This window comes from Pholis gunnellus, assembly GCF_910591455.1.
Source record: "Pholis gunnellus genome assembly, chromosome: 12".
NCBI lineage: Eukaryota > Metazoa > Chordata > Actinopteri > Perciformes > Pholidae > Pholis > Pholis gunnellus.
This window is the reverse complement of record NC_136539.1, coordinates 22,486,418-22,502,433: the sequence shown is the minus strand read 5'-3', so window position 1 is coordinate 22,502,433 and position 16,016 is coordinate 22,486,418. Positions and strand designations below refer to the sequence as shown.

Here is a 16,016-nt window from a genome sequence, read left to right as displayed (position 1 = left end):
CGAGGCCACTCGCCTCCTTGTAAAACTCTTTGACACTCAACATTTTTAATCTTAAATGAAAGACAGATTCACCAACTGCATGGCTTATTTCTCCCCTCGAATGTGTTCAGAAACACATTTCTTGACATTAGAGTTTTCCATGTTCGAAAGCAACGTGTCAAAGTTAAAAACAACACGGAACATACGGCTCGTTTCTGATCACTTTTCATAACATCTTTATTGAATTTGTGTCTCAGTTTTAAACATATTTACAGATACTTTAATTTGATCTTTTTTTTTTTTTTAGTTCAGTAAAAATACAAATACAGAACACTCAATTTTCAAAATCAACGTCGCTCCCAGCGACTCGATGCCCCCCCCCCCATAAGATATAGGTGTTGATGATGTCAGCGTGATGTCAGAGACTGGGGGATAGATACTGAGAGCCAGGACTGAACTGCATCGATGGATTGTTGAGAGGAAAGAGAAGATGATGCCAGATGTACGATGGAGAGAACAATGTGATGAAGGTTTGCACGCTGATCTACACGCTGAAGAGGAGTTTTATCTGTTTCATTCATTTATAAAAAGGGATTAATTAAATATAAACTCGGTTCAGAAGTTTGACCTTTAAACCAAACTAACATTATTGACATTACATATCAAAATATAACGTTCACTTCCACCAGTTTGTCAAATCACGACCGACATATGAAAGCAGGATTCCAAAGATGTTTTAAGTAAAAGGCAGATATTATTTCATATGTTTAGTGTTTATCTTTATATCACTGTCGGATAATCTCATGACAGTAAAATAAACTATATGTTCCGCCCCAAACCCATTCATTTCTAAAAAAAACACGAAAATATACAAGAAGAAAAGTAATCCACAAAAGCAGCTGGGTGTTGTAGTTTTTAGGTGTTGTAGTTTTTAGCAAACGTGAGTACATTTGTTGGGGACTACTTTCTGCGGTGGATTAACACACTTCTGATGTCTCGTGTCTGTGGCAGCAGGACGATGTTTGTGGGATCGAGTCAAAATAAATTGAAGTGACGATGGAACGCGTCGCGTCTTTAATCGTTTCTGGACTCTGTGTTGCTTTTGGGATTAATTGACAATAAATAAAAGTGATGTTTTACAGTCAGGACCTCTCAAAACTCATCTTGAGTATTTTATTCCCACTTAACTTACTGAACATATGAACACACTTCACTGCAGTCCGACCTCGTGAAGCTCTTTGTAACTCTGTTTTGAAGGCGCTGTATAAATAAAGTTTATTATCATATTATGAATAACGTCTCCAGCTTCATCCCGAAACATCTGGACTTCTCCTTCTGTCCCGTCTTCGTGTTGGGCTGTTTCGCATTTTAAGGAAAAAGGAGAAAAACTACGACTTTAAACGCATCGATCAGTCAGTTCATTGATACGTGTTTAGAGAATCTTTAACTCTCTGAGCGGTTTGTCTTCTAGTTTCTTCTCTGCATCTGTCAAGAGGACAGCAGACAACGACACAAAGCAAAGGGACGAGCACAGAGTGGGCCAACGCGTCACGCGTGCGACAATAAGGCTGAGAAAAGAATCAGACACAAAACTACGGAAGCTCGCTGGTCTGGTTTCTACTAAAAGTCTTCTTTAGAAGCCGAATTCAGTTTCCTCTCGTTATCTCAACCAGCGAGTTGATATTGAACATCGCAGATTCTCGTCACACAAACAGGCTTATTGACGAGCTCACACACACGCACACACACACACACACACACACACACACACACACACACACACACACACACACACACACACACACACACACACACACACACACACACACACCTCTACACACACACACACACACACCTACACACACACATTCATTGAGCCCGTCATTAAGCCGATTGTTTCTGTTTTCTGAAAACAAAGGGACTTTTCTTTCCTTCTCTCTAGAGAACAAAACATGTCTGAATCTCTGCAAACAGGCAGACCTGAATTAGAAGCTTTAGGCTGATGGGGGATGTAGTTTCTAACCTACAGTTACAACACAAAGCAGTTTGACTGAAACCTTGTTTTTGGATTATTTGAACTCAACCGGCTCCTCCCCTCTGCCGCCGGTTTAACCCCTCCTCTGTTTCTATAAATCTTTATTTCATCTTATCTGCATCACTACTTTTCATTTCTAAAAGAAAACGGAGTCCCAGTTCCATCATTGTTTAACTCAAGCAGGTCTGCTTCCTGTGACGATGATGATGATGACGATGGTGGTACAGAGCAAGAGAGGGATGTGAGCCGTTTATTCAGCGAGCTCAGTGCTACACTTCTGCTGCTTCTTCTTCACAGACTCCCCAAACAAAGTGCACAAACCAATGATTTACAACAGAAGGTCATCTTAACGCGTACACAAAAGCCTCGTCTCACAATGCGCGACCTGAAAATGATGAAGGTGGGATGAGAGATGAAGAGGAGAGATTTCAGCTTCCAGCAGCAGCAGAATGTTTGGCGTCGTCTCTAAGCGTGGAAAGATGAAGATGAGGAGGACGAGGAGGGCTGCTGCTGTCACCGTGTAGTCACTGTTCCACTTACAATGGTCCACTCTTCTGAAAAAGGAGGATTAGAAGAAGAAGAGGAGGAGGAGGAGGAGGAGGAGGAGGAGGGGACTGTCACCCCGCCCTCACAACTGAAGGTAAAAGTTCATCTGAAGATCAAACAGGAAGTGGAATGGGGAGGGGCTTCCTGTGTCCCCACACACCTCAACAACAACAGACCCTGTAAAGTCCTCGAGTCCGTCTGCCCGGAAACAAAAAAACAAAAGTCACTTCTATCGGTACGGCGTCATCCTTCACAGAAACCCCACAATGCACTCTGAGCGCAGCAGCTCGAAGTCTGTCCGAGTTTGGTCAAATCTCAAAATCAACACGAAAAAGAATAACCAAAAAAAAAAAAGTAAATCAAGCCTCCGGTTTGGGAGCTCGGTCCTTCAGAGTGGAGAGGCTGAGCAGCACAACCCGCCGGCTTCCTGCTTGAAGCAGAGAAGACGGAGAGATTGGACAGAGAGTCACGAGAGTAAAACACAGAAGAAGAAGACGGCGGAGACTCAAACGTCCTCCGTCTCCTCGGGGTGACGTCTGCAGTCCAGAGAGCAGCTGAGTCTGTAGAGCTGTAAGTTTATCCAGTGTTGGTGTTGGTGGTTCTTCTTTTTTTTTTTGTTGGAGGGTAGCCCACCTGGTGCCATGGAGGAGAAAAGATGCCCCCCCCCCCCCCTCCTCCAAACGGTCCGTTTACTGCTGAGCCGGCTCGCTGCCGGGCAGCGTGATGTTGCCCAGGTGCAGGACAGGAAGTGGGTGAGCCTCCGTGTTGAAGACCCAACTCTCAAACGGCATCAGGTCGTCGCTGGAGAACAGCAGGTACAGATACCTGAGAGGGGGACGGGGGGGGGGGGGAAGAAGTGAAGAAGAAGAAGAAGAAGAAGAAAGAAGTGAATGCGGTGCAAAAACCCCCAAAAAAGACAGGAACAAACATGAACGCCATCAGCTCTTTAAGTCATTTCTTCTACGTTGTTTGTTTACCTAAATTCTTTTGATCTTTATTCAGAAACCAGTTTGGTGATGAACGTGTATAAACAGGAGACAAAGATCAAACGTGGGCGTTTCCTCCTGACGTGAGTTTAACATCGTTCGGAGACGACGTGCGGCCGACAACACGACGTTGTGTTAACGTAAACAAATTATATTTATAGTGTAAAAATATTGCTGTAACGCTGTTTGGCTGCTCGTTTTTTCATCATCATGATAGAAACGATAGAGAAAAATATAAACAGACATTTTATCTGTCGTTTATCGTCTATTGTTTGGCAATATCTGACACACACACACACACACACACACACACACACACACACACACACACACACACACACACACACACACACACACACACACACACACACACACACACACACACACACACACACACACACACACACACACTTTCTGCACTGCCAGCAGGAGAAAACATCCGCGGAGCTGCCAGCAGGAGGAGCCAGAGAGCCACGTTAGAGAGAGCCTCCTTCATCCATCACTGATGATGATGATGATGATGATGCCTTTAAAACACTTGGAAATAACAGAAGCCAGTGTGTTCACTTTCATTAGCACCCTAATGGCGTTCATTAATTAAATGAAGCATCAAACGTCACGTTAATGAAGCCTTCGTGTGTTTTTTGGGCTCACTTCAGCGTCTCGGACAGGAAGAAGCTCTGCTGCACGTCGTCGTAGGTCGGGTTGGAGGAGTAGACGTCCTTCACTCCGGAGAAACCTCCGCTCACCCGGCAGTACTTATCGATGGCCTGGGAAGAGACGAGGAGAGAGGGAAGGAGGCGAGGGAGAGGAAGGGAGAACATGAGGAGGAAGGGAGTGAAGAAGGAAGGGAAGTGGTGGGAAATAAAAGAGCAAAGAGAAAAGGTTTTAATTTGAATAAGCTTCCGAAGCGTGCTTTAATTAATGTCTTTGCTTCAGACAGATTAGAGTCCTGGGAGAGACCCGAACAGCTGTAGAGCACGAGAAGATTACCACCAACGCCTCCGTTCACATCTCATTCTCTATAAACGTTCCTCTGGACTCGTTTGATTTGACGTAACGCTGCGTCTCAGTATTCCTTTAAGATTTCTTTGGACGTCAGATTTTCTTTTAACTAAATAAAAACACACACGTGGTGTCCAGTGTTTTCAGGACAAACTTAAGCTCGTAGGTGGATTTAAACTGTGATGTAAATCCTCTCTTTGTCCATTCAGTTCAGCTTTACAGGGTTTATCTCCAACAACAACAACAACAACAACAACCTCCTCCACCACCACCACCACCACCACCACCATGGAGGACATGTCAACAGCAGCACAGCCTGGACCAAAGCATCCGTTAACACTAAGGTACCGCTGTGTTCATCATTGAACTGGAGGTGCTGATGAAGCTGCGTGTGTTTTATGTATTTGAAGCTTCTATTGAGGGTTTTGTCGTCATATTTGATGACGTCATCACCAAACAATAGCTTCATGGCGCTGTTAGATTGCTGCTGGACTCCAGACGTTTACATCGCTGTATAAGGAACGGGAGAGCAAACCGTGTTTAAAACGGCTAAACGTCGATTTTGGAAATGATTTAATTGATCTATTTTTCAATAATTTGGACTTTTGGGCTCTGGAGTTATTGGAAGTGTTTGGATCACATGAATCAGAACTGGAACATAATTCTACAGATAGTAGAATACTAATAATATCAGTGTAGCCTGATGTATAAATACTCGTATGAAGTATTCGCTGCAGCCATAGTTGATCCTTATTATCTCTAATATCTAAACCAGTTTAAACAGATCTCACTAAAGTAACCGTGATGTCCCCATAAAGGGGCAAAACCTGAGAAAACATCTCAACGTATAATATTTCCCTGTTTGTCCCACTGACTAAATGTCGAGCGTCGTTTTGGTTCCGAGGAAGAAAAATTCACCTTCGACTTGAAAACAAGTTTAATTTGTAAGCAGGAGCTCCCCCCGTCTACACACACACACACACACACACACACCTTCCTACCTGTGTGCTCTGTTGATCTGTAATGAGAACTTGTTAAAGTGAAATTGTTGCCTCCATAAAAATTCTGGCTGCGTTTCACTCCAGCTCACAGCTTATCGACTTTCACTGTTAACGCATGTAATTGAAAGAATTATCTCTGCCCTTGTCTTTCAGTGCGACACACACACACACACACACACACACACACACACACACACACACACACACACACACACACACACACACACACACACACACACACACACACACACACACACACACACACACACACACACACACGGGAAGAGGCAACTGGGCTTATTTGAAGCCTCAACCTAAATAAAAATAAAAATAAAAATAAAATTAATATTTGTAGCATCTACAAACAATAACAAGATTAATCTTACCATAAAAACTTGCTTGGACTAAAAAGACATAAAACTACAGATGACCTGAATTAAATAAGATCAGACGTATACGTACGCGAGCATATGCGCAATATTAATTAATGCAAGCGAGGCGACGACGAGCCCGTCAGCAGCAGCTCTCTTTAGTGTCACTCCTGCTCCTCCGTACCGTCACACACACACACACACACACACACACACACACACACACACACACACACACACACACACACACACACACACACACACACACACACACACACACACACTTTCTGCGGGAGCAGCGGCACACTTAGTCCCACTCGGGGAAACAAGGAGGAGCAGCTTCACCGCTTCAAAAAGAGAGAGGTGACAAGAAGACTGGCAGGAGAAAGAAGTGAGAGAACGTGAGCGAACGAAACGAGCGGGAGATTGGGATTCAGACGGAGGAGAAGACGAGCGCTTTAATCCTCTTGTCAGGAGTGAAGAGGGCTTTCATTTCTCTTCTACCTTCACGAGGCTTTTATTCACGTTGAAATCACAGAAGAAGAAGAAATAACAGGTCCACCTGCAGGTGCATGTGCTCCCCGACGTATTATTAGACTACATTTCCCATAATCCCCCCTGTATTGTTGCTCTCTCTGCTCTGTGTGCAGCTGTTGCTGATGATTCATGGGGTTTCACGTCCTGTCCTCCAGAAACCCCGAAAGCTTCAGCTTCTCCCCGTTTAACGAGCTCTAATAACTGAACTAGTTCTGTCTCACCGGATCCTGCCCGCTTGTATAAAAGCAGCAAAAATGAATATGGGATGTATTTACTGAGGAAGAAGCTTTAAACACGTCTGCTGTTTACCTGCGCTGCCTCCCAGCCCCACTGCCGGTATTTGGGGTCGTGGGTGAACCTCCACATGTACCAGTAGGTCTCGATGACCTCCGGCCGCAGGATGTAGTACTTCTCATTCTGCCGCACGGCCACCGCCTCCAGGCCGCTGTCGAACTTAAAGGCCTCCGGGCCCAGCTTCAACACTGGAGGGAGGAGGGGGGGAGGAGAAGAGATGGAGGGGAGGAGGGAGGGAGGGAGGAAAGAAAAGCAGAAACAACAAAAGGGAAAGATGTTGAAACAAGGAGAGAAGAGACAAAGGAAGAAAGTCAGGAAGGTAAAACAGTAAAAAAAGTGATTACGAGAGGAAAACAGGAGATGATATAAACATTATCTTTTTCTGATATGAATTAGTGTGTGTGTGTGTGTGTGTGTGTGTGTGTGTGTGTGATGAAGCAATACAAATCCTGCTTCTCATTAATTTTAATGCATTTTCATCATCTCCTTACATCTACGGGGTTTTCTGCCAATTAAGTGCGATGAACATTACGACTGTGTGGAAAAATGACTGCTGAGCTGAAAGAGGGGGTGACAGGACCGTCTTTGAAGGGATTAACACACACACACACACACACACACACACACACACACACACACACACACACACACACACACACACCTCATTAAGAACTAACAGGCCAACTTTAGACAGACTGACTGTTGTGATCAAACTCCCCGTCACCTAACCAGAAAGTTCTCTCTTTATCTCTCCCTCCATCTTCATTTGTTGCCCCCCCCCCCCCCCCCCCCCCCCCCCCCCCACACACACACACTTTGTTATTGATCCTCGTCAGGGAAAAACATCCCAAGCAAGGTCTCCTTTAAATGGATGATATATAATAAGAATGTAATACTTCCTAATAAAAAAAAAAGATGACCAATCAACCTGCCAGTCTAAGAAAAACTATGATAAATAAGAAAGGTGATACATTTTCCTGACGTCTTATCTGAAGAGATCTCATCTGTTTGTTGTTGTAATACTCATGTCGGCCACAAGAGGCTGAAGTGCAGCATTATCTCCATGCACTCTGAACACAAGGTAGTATATAGTGTGTTAGGAGGTTATGTAACATGACTGTCATGTCTTTATTTTGGCAAGAAATGTATTTTAATCTGGTTTTGGGGAAAACATAAATACATTTAGTCTTATTTATAACATGTGGTAGTGGAGCACTTCAGCCTCTTGTGGACAAAATAAGTATTACAACAACAAACACTGAAGAATTCAAACAACTACAACAATTCAGATCAGATTTAGAATATAGATCACGAGAAATGTTTCTCATTTGACTCTCAGGGCTTCCGTAGCTTTGACATTAAAGCTTTAATAGCACTGTGTAACCTTTTCTGCGCTATCGTGGCCGCTCTATTCAAACATAAAGTGCGCGTGTGTGTGTTTCCTTGCGTCCCTCCTCACCTGTCCTGTCGTAGGACTCGTGGCAGGTGTGCGCGATCTCGGCTCCCAGCTGCAGGTAGTGTCCGGCCTTGTCGTCGGGCGAGCCGTCGGCGCCCAACGCAAACATGCCGCCGGCGAAGCAGGCCAGGTGGCCCATCTTCCTCTCCAGGTGGCCGTTCTTCCACTCGCCGATGAACGTCAGGCCGCCGTTGGATTTGCGTATCAGGTGGCGCTCGATGGCCTGGAGGAGGGGAAGGAGAGAGAGTGTGTGTGAGTGTGTGTGTGGATGAGAATGTATGAGAGGTGCAGGTTACAAATAGAATATTAAGTGCACATATATGTATGAGTGTATTTGTATGCAGGGAGGATGTGTGAAATGTATGTGATAAGGTCGACAGGGTTTTTATTACAGCAGGAACGTGGGTGAAGGTTACGAATGGAATATTAAGTGTGTGTGAGAGTGTGTGTGTGTGTGTGAGTGTGTGAGACATTGACATTGAGTGCATGTGCATGAGGGTCAAACAGAAGAAAAACAGAACAAAGAGCAGAATATGTAAATCCCTCCACATCCCTCGGTTCTGCAGCATCTGCTCCCCCGTAATGACTGACAGACGTCTCCATCGGCTACGGAGCGCTAACAGCTGCTTCCTGCTAAACACACTCTCACTCTATTACAAAACAAAAAGCAAAAAGCACACCTCTGTACTGTAACCTACCAACCTCACGGACATGCTGCGCATTACAAACATGCTAGCGGCATCCTCTCCTGAAGGACGACGTATTTGGAGGAAGCGGAGTGAAACACAATCACGTCGTGAGTTTGTATTTAGTGCGACGGTTTAAAGTAAAGGAGTGTTTTTAATCATAGAAATAGAATAGGAGTAGAACAGACGTTCCCTTTCTGATCAACGCAGCTGGATGGTCAGAGCGGCGGCCATTTTTAGCCATTGTTGTAGCGGGCTAACGCTAAACAGATTTAGGAATATGTGAGGTTTTGAGTTCATGCTTCGTCCACACTCTCCTGTCACCGGCTCATTCTCTGTAACCAGTGTAGCATTTAAGCGTCGCGGCATTAGCTGGCTAACTAGCCGGCTGTCCGCTAGTTAGCCAGCGTGCTAATTGCACCGCGCTTTAATGCTACACACTGGTTACAGGAAGTCAATGTACAGCTTTTACAAATAGCATTTCATCTGTTCCAGCTGTGTATTTATACCTGCTTTTATTGTGTTTTGGTCTTGAATTATTCATCTATTTATTTTGTATTCAATACTTTTATCAATGTATATATATATATATATATATATAAATATATATATATATATATATATACACACATTAGAATTTTGTATTTACTTTATATTTATGTATGTATATATATACATACATATCAAGACTATCTTGTTTTACGTCTCTGAAGGAAACAATAAAAATCATAATTGGTATAAAGAAATACATAAATATATATATATATTTATATTACACAAACTGTGTTTAAAGGGGGTGTCTCATAGGTAACTGGTCAGGAGCTGTGGGAATAACAGGCACATTTCTGACTGGACTTTACCTCGATGGCGTCATCGTAGGTCTTGCGAGCTTCCGTATCCGTCTTGTCCGACATGAGCCAGGCCTTCAGCAGGTACTCGTAGAAACTGTCCCCGAGTCCTCCAACAGAGGTGTGGTCTGAGCGAGAGAGAGAGAGAGAGAGAGAGAATAAATAAAGTGTTAAAAAGTGGAGGAGAGGATAAACAGTGAGAGACGGACGGATAAGAAAAGCCAAAGTGAATAATTTATTCTTCATTGGCAGAGAGCAACATATGGCATCAAAAGCATCTCTCACAACCGTGGGTGGTTTTTCTTCTCCCCCCTCCCACACACACACACACACACACACACACACACACACACACACACACACTCTCTCTCTCTCTCTCTCTCTCTCTATTGGCAGCGTCTCTCTCTCCTGGTTTTCTCGTCACCGTTTCCCTGATGTGCTCACATTTCAGTGTCCTCAGTCGTCCTCTTGGACGTTCCCACAGCTCTGACGGCCGTCCTGATTAGACACCAGAGAGAGGAGATGGGACGCAGCCAGCTCTCGCTCTGCTCAGACCATGAGAATAACCTATTTCCTCCAGAGGGAGTTTAGAGCCCAGTTCATGTATTTTCTAACGGCACTTTGGTCTATTTCACTGACCTATAAAATATAGTTTTAATAACACACAAAGAGAAATGTGTGCATTTAAGAGTTGCTGGAGTCTAATCTTTTCTGGAACTGAAAATCTGCTTTATTAGTTTGATTTTATGTTAATTTGTTTATGTGAACTTCAGCTAAATCATAATATAATAGTAAAAAGAGTTTTTTGTTTGTTCAGTTTTTCAAAGTTACTTTAAAGTGAAGAAGAAATAAAATAAATGAGTCACCTAAGTAGTAATACTACTAATACCACAGTGTAGGTATTTAAAGTACTCAATATGCAGAATTACTTACTAATATGCAGCTGTGTAGCTAAATTCACAACAATGTTGTATTAGTAGTCTGAATCTGTAAAACACAATTTATTAGATGTAGTGAAGGAAAGAGAACAATGTTTCCCTCTGATATGTAGAAGAGTACAAGTAATGTACCTCAAAATTTAACTTAAGTACAGTACATGAGTAAATCCTAAATCTCAGATCTCAACAGTGTGGTTGGGGAAGAAGTGGAGGACGTTCCTCCTCCTCTCCGTGTTTCTATCTCCTCAGCTCAATGTCATCATAATCTGATGCTTTGTGTCGCTCCTAAAGAGATTCTCTTGTGTATGTGATTAACATACCCGTGGGTAAACGGAGGGATACACGAAGACAAAAGAAACAATGAATTCTTCATCTTTTGACTTGAGAGAGAGAGAGACAGAGAGCGAGAGAGAGAGAGAGAGAGAGAGAGACTCCCAAACAGTCATGACTGAGGGCAGAGTGAACGTATGTCTCTATGTATGTGAGCGACAGGCGACAACCTCCGGTTCTGTAAAGTGAAGCCAAAGCTTCATGTGTTAAAGCTGCATTCTCTCTAGTGTCCAGCAGGGGGCGACTCCTCTGGTTGTATAGAAGTCTATGAGAAAATGACTCTACTTCTCTCTTGATTTATTACCTCAGTAAACATTGTAAACATGAGTTTATGGTCTCAATCTCTAGTTTCAAGTCTTCTTCAGTACAGCATGATGTTCATTTAGTAAATGATGGTCCATTTAGAGTCACACAGACCATAAAGCGGGGGATGCTTTAGGGGCGGGGCTACACAGTGATTGACAAGTCTCCACCACGGCGTTGTCCAGTCTGGGAGTTTTTATCTTACAACTTTAACCCTGTAATATTTGAGTATATGAAATGTTTTAGTCCGTTAGATGAAGAACTCAATTGAACTTTGTTTGCATTTAAAAACTGAACTTAAATGTATTTTCTCTTTGGGCAAAAGAATGAATGCAGACTTTTAAAAAAAAAGAGTGAATGAAATGATGCGTTTTATTTTGTGGACTTTTGGTGTATTTTGTGTTTGTGTTCTTGTTGTGCTGAACATAGCAGCACATTCAACGTGTGGGTTGAACATTTTGATTTTAAACATTAAAAACCAGAGAGCTGAACTAAAGCGACCTAAATGTGACACCAGGACAGAGACCTGGCCGGCACCGCTAACCAAATAATACAAATAAAAAAAAACACAGAAAGTCAATCAGCTTATTTAAAATTCACAATGTTGACTTGGCTGATAACACAGTGAACTCGGTTGGGCAAACCTTTGAAGTGACTAGATACTGTAGATAAAAGATGTACTAAAGTTAAAAAAAGTGAATGAACATTTAACTGGAGGACAGACGTCCTCGTCTGCTCAGAATAACTCATGAGCAGTGGAGAGAATCTAACTCACTATAATACAGTATTACTTTACTACAGTCACGATACAACAAGACTTTAACCATGAAGTCTTTGAAGTACGAGACGTACATACAACCTGATGATTGTTTTCTTCTTTATTTCTGAAGATGTGAAACTTTTTGTGAAATGGCTGATTTAGTTTGAATCATTATATTCTTTACTTTGACGTCCACGAGGAGGTTCTGTTTTCGGTAGAACTTCGGGAAAATCTACTCGCCCCATTTTCTTGAAACTTGGTGGCAGAGTGAACCATCACCCAATGAGGAGCTGATCTCAATTACGGTGCGGAGACACGCATATCTTTCACTAACGGAAACAGGCCGAGGTCTGCCCTCTGCTATACACGTACTGTCCTGTAGAATAGTCTTCCAGACCTCTAACAATACCGACACAAGAACCCAGAGTCTTGTATTCACTCACACTATGGACACTTGTGACGTCTTCCTACAAACTAGCTTTTGTAAAAAGTGCTTTCTCATTTAAATAACCAGAAAGTCATCCAGTCCAGAGGCTCTCAGTCATTTATGGAGACCTTGTTTGATGTGTTTTTACAATAAAATATGTGAAAACACATCTGAGGCGATTGGCACATGAAAGACAGAATCCCCAACTGATGTTTCACAGGGAGCACAACACACACAACTAGTGAAGAGCTGAATCACAGCATCAGATCAGAAAGGAGATAATAAACCACCCACAGCTCCAACTGGCCTTTAACACGAGAAACGGTGAGGAGGAGAAGAAGAAGGGAACGCAGAGTAACATACTAACTGGGAACAGGAAGCTCCGGCTGATCCTTCTTCTTCTCGTTTGTATTTTTCTCTTTTCCTGCTACCTTCTTCTGTGTTTCACAGTCACCTCCCACACTCTGTCAACATCCACCCACACACACACACACACACTCTTCTTCTCTCCATTGTGTTTCTGAATCTGACCGACTGCAACTTTATGAAGCTGAATGTTACGAGTCAGATGAATATCTGTTCCAGTGATGATTCATTCTAACTATATGGAAATCCAGCGATGGAGAAAGGAGTGTTTGACTGACTCGTCATGAGCAGGTGAAAAAGAGAGAGTGGGTGTGTGTGAAGAGGAGTGTGTGTGCGTGTGTGAAGAGGAGTGTGTGTGTGTGTGTGTGGTAATAAGGCTGTCAGTCACAGCAGGAGCTCATTAAGACAGAGGAGCTCAGCCTCATTCCTCATTAGTGTGGCTTAACTACCGTCTACACACCTACCCACACCCACACACACACACACACACACACACACACCTAGGGTGAAAGAAAAATATTTGCCTGAATATTTTACAAAATAAATTCACTTTTTAAGACGATGAAAACAAACACTTGGGCCACAGACAGGTTGTGTCCTGAGACCAGCGCTCATACATCTAACTCGGGCTAAATGTTCCTGTAATGAAGCTTTTACAGGTGTTCAGAGATACGTAAATAATAATCCCACGACATACAAAACAAGTTTAAAATGTTCTGTGATGTTTGGCCTTCCTGACTCAGTGGATTCTATCGCGTGAAGCCTCGTGTGGCTGAAATAATTATTACAACAACAAACAAAAGGGATCCGTGACCAGAAAACCTGTTTTCACAATATCGTACACGAAAAGCGAGAAGAGTCATTTAAAGTGACCTCAACAGATGGAGGTGGCTGCTTTACGTCGCAGTACAAACTGAAGACAGAGAGGAAGTTTTGGATGTTTCTTTGCCGGCGTGAATAAGACCAGCACATCTACTGTTGTTTCATTATCTTTTGTTTCGTTTGATGCAGCCGTTTGTGAGGTTTCAGCATTTTCACCCCTCTGCCTTAAGCTACTGCAGGATGCATGTTTCTACCCAGAATGCACTGCAAAGCAAAGAGTGACCCAGCTACCGGCACACACACACATAATCTACAGAGGACAAAGGTGCAGTGGTCACATGATCGGTCATGATTACTTCATATCTTAATGAATGAACTGTAAATGTGGGGAAATGAAAAGTTCTCACCTTTGCCTTGTTATGCAAAGACTCATCAACATTCAAGGGCATTTTCTGTTGCTCTGAGCCCCCTCTGGGTTTCACATTAATTACATTCCTCTCAGCTAACTCCTCCTCCTCCTCACGGTGCTCTGCAGCCGCTCGGGTCGGAGTCGCTTTGGGTTTTAATTAAACCAGCGCTGCTGTGCTGTAATCAACCGAGCCGGTGACGGCAACGCGGTGAAATGGAAGCAAATGAATGTGTCCAGGTGTCAGACTGCAGCACATACACGGTACATATGCAGGTAGATCAATAGATGTGCTCACAGAGACATGTGCACGCACTAGTTAGTGTGTTCGTGACAGACCGTCACAGTACGGTGCACGCAGGATACACGACATGCAGACTGATGCACGTGATGCGCGACATGCAGAGTGATGCACGTGATGCGCGACATGCAATTATGTTTAAAGACAGCCGAGGTGGAACTAATCGCAGCATTGTGCTGTATTATAAATTTCATAACATAATAGAAGCTTTTCAGTTGTACCGCATATTGTGACCTGTTGCTTTTTAGGACAGTGTTTGAAATGTTCCTTATTTTTTACAATAGTTTATAATAGTTTACTAAAGTTTCTAGTGGGAGAAACTTTCCCTCGGTCCCCAGCAGGACGATTGAATCTGTCTGTTCAACACCAATTTAACATTTATATGCATGTATTTATGTTTCACGCTGTAACAAACTCACACCAAACCGAGGTACGAACCAAACTGTGGCTCAAAGAAAGACTCCTGACACCCACCCACACAGAGACACACACACAGAGACAGACACACACACACACCCACACAGAGACACACACACAGAGACAGACACACACACACACACACACACCCACACAGAGACAAACACACACACACAGACAGAAAAAACATAAAACATCTGTCATCCCCTGCAGCTCGCCAGCTAACTATCCATCTGTTAATGTTCTCATCCACCCATCAATCAATCCGCCTTCTTTCCATCCGTCCGTCCGTTCATTGTCTCCTGCTTTGGGCATCAGTCTGCCTGCCAAGCGCCACCCATACATCCATTAATGAGCTCCTCCTCCACCCATACATCCATTAATGAGCTCCTCCTCCACCCATCCATCAATTAATGAGCTCTTCCTCCACCCATACATCCATTAATGAGCTCCTCCTCCACCCACCCACCCATTAATGAGCTCCTCCTCCACCCATACATCCATTAATGAGCTCCTCCTCCACCCATACATCCATTAATGAGCTCCTCCTCCACCCATACATCCATTAATGAGCTCCTCCTCCACCCATACATCCATTAATGAGCTCCTCCTCCACCCATACATCCATTAATGAGCTCCTCCTCCACCCATACATCCATTAATGAGCTCCTCCTCCACCCATACATCCATTAATGAGCTCCTCCTCCACCCATACATCCATTAATGAGCTCCTCCTCCACCCATACATCCATTAATGAGCTCCTCCTCCACCCATACATCCATTAATGAGCTCCTCCACCCATACATCCATTAATGAGCTCCTCCTCCACCCATACATCCATTAATGAGCTCCTCCACCCATACAACCATTAATGAGCTCCTCCTCCACCCATACACCCATTAATGCGCTCTTCCTCCACCCATCCATCCATTAATGAGCTCCTCCTCCACCCACCCACCCATTAATGAGCTCCTCCACCCATACATCCATTAATGAGCTCCTCCATTTGTTTTGTCGACCAGTAAAACAAGTAAAACAGATGAAACACAGGTTCCATCTTGCTGGACCACAGCGGTTGTTGAAAACGTCTGTATTTTGAGAGAGTGGCACCGTCTGTGTGTGTGTGTGTGTGTGTGTGTGTGTGTGTGTGTGTGTGTGTGTGTGTGCATTGTTTACTCGGGAGTGTTGTGGAATTGAATAA

General features: G+C 43.6%; 1 protein-coding gene across 1 annotated transcript in view; it reads right to left on the bottom strand.

Moving 5' to 3' along the window:
- Positions 1-237: 237 nt before the first annotated feature.
- Positions 238-16,016, bottom strand: part of man1a2 (mannosidase, alpha, class 1A, member 2) — a 94,149-nt gene continuing 78,370 nt past the window's right edge. The window contains exons 10-14 of the mRNA XM_079170620.1: positions 9,757-9,872; positions 8,214-8,433; positions 6,770-6,942; positions 4,201-4,316; positions 238-3,385 (exon numbers count right to left, since the gene is read on the bottom strand). Of these exons, the coding sequence (XP_079026746.1) occupies positions 3,250-3,385; positions 4,201-4,316; positions 6,770-6,942; positions 8,214-8,433; positions 9,757-9,872 (761 nt within the window). The 3' untranslated portion in view covers positions 238-3,249. The remainder of the gene's footprint in view (positions 3,386-4,200; positions 4,317-6,769; positions 6,943-8,213; positions 8,434-9,756; positions 9,873-16,016) is intronic.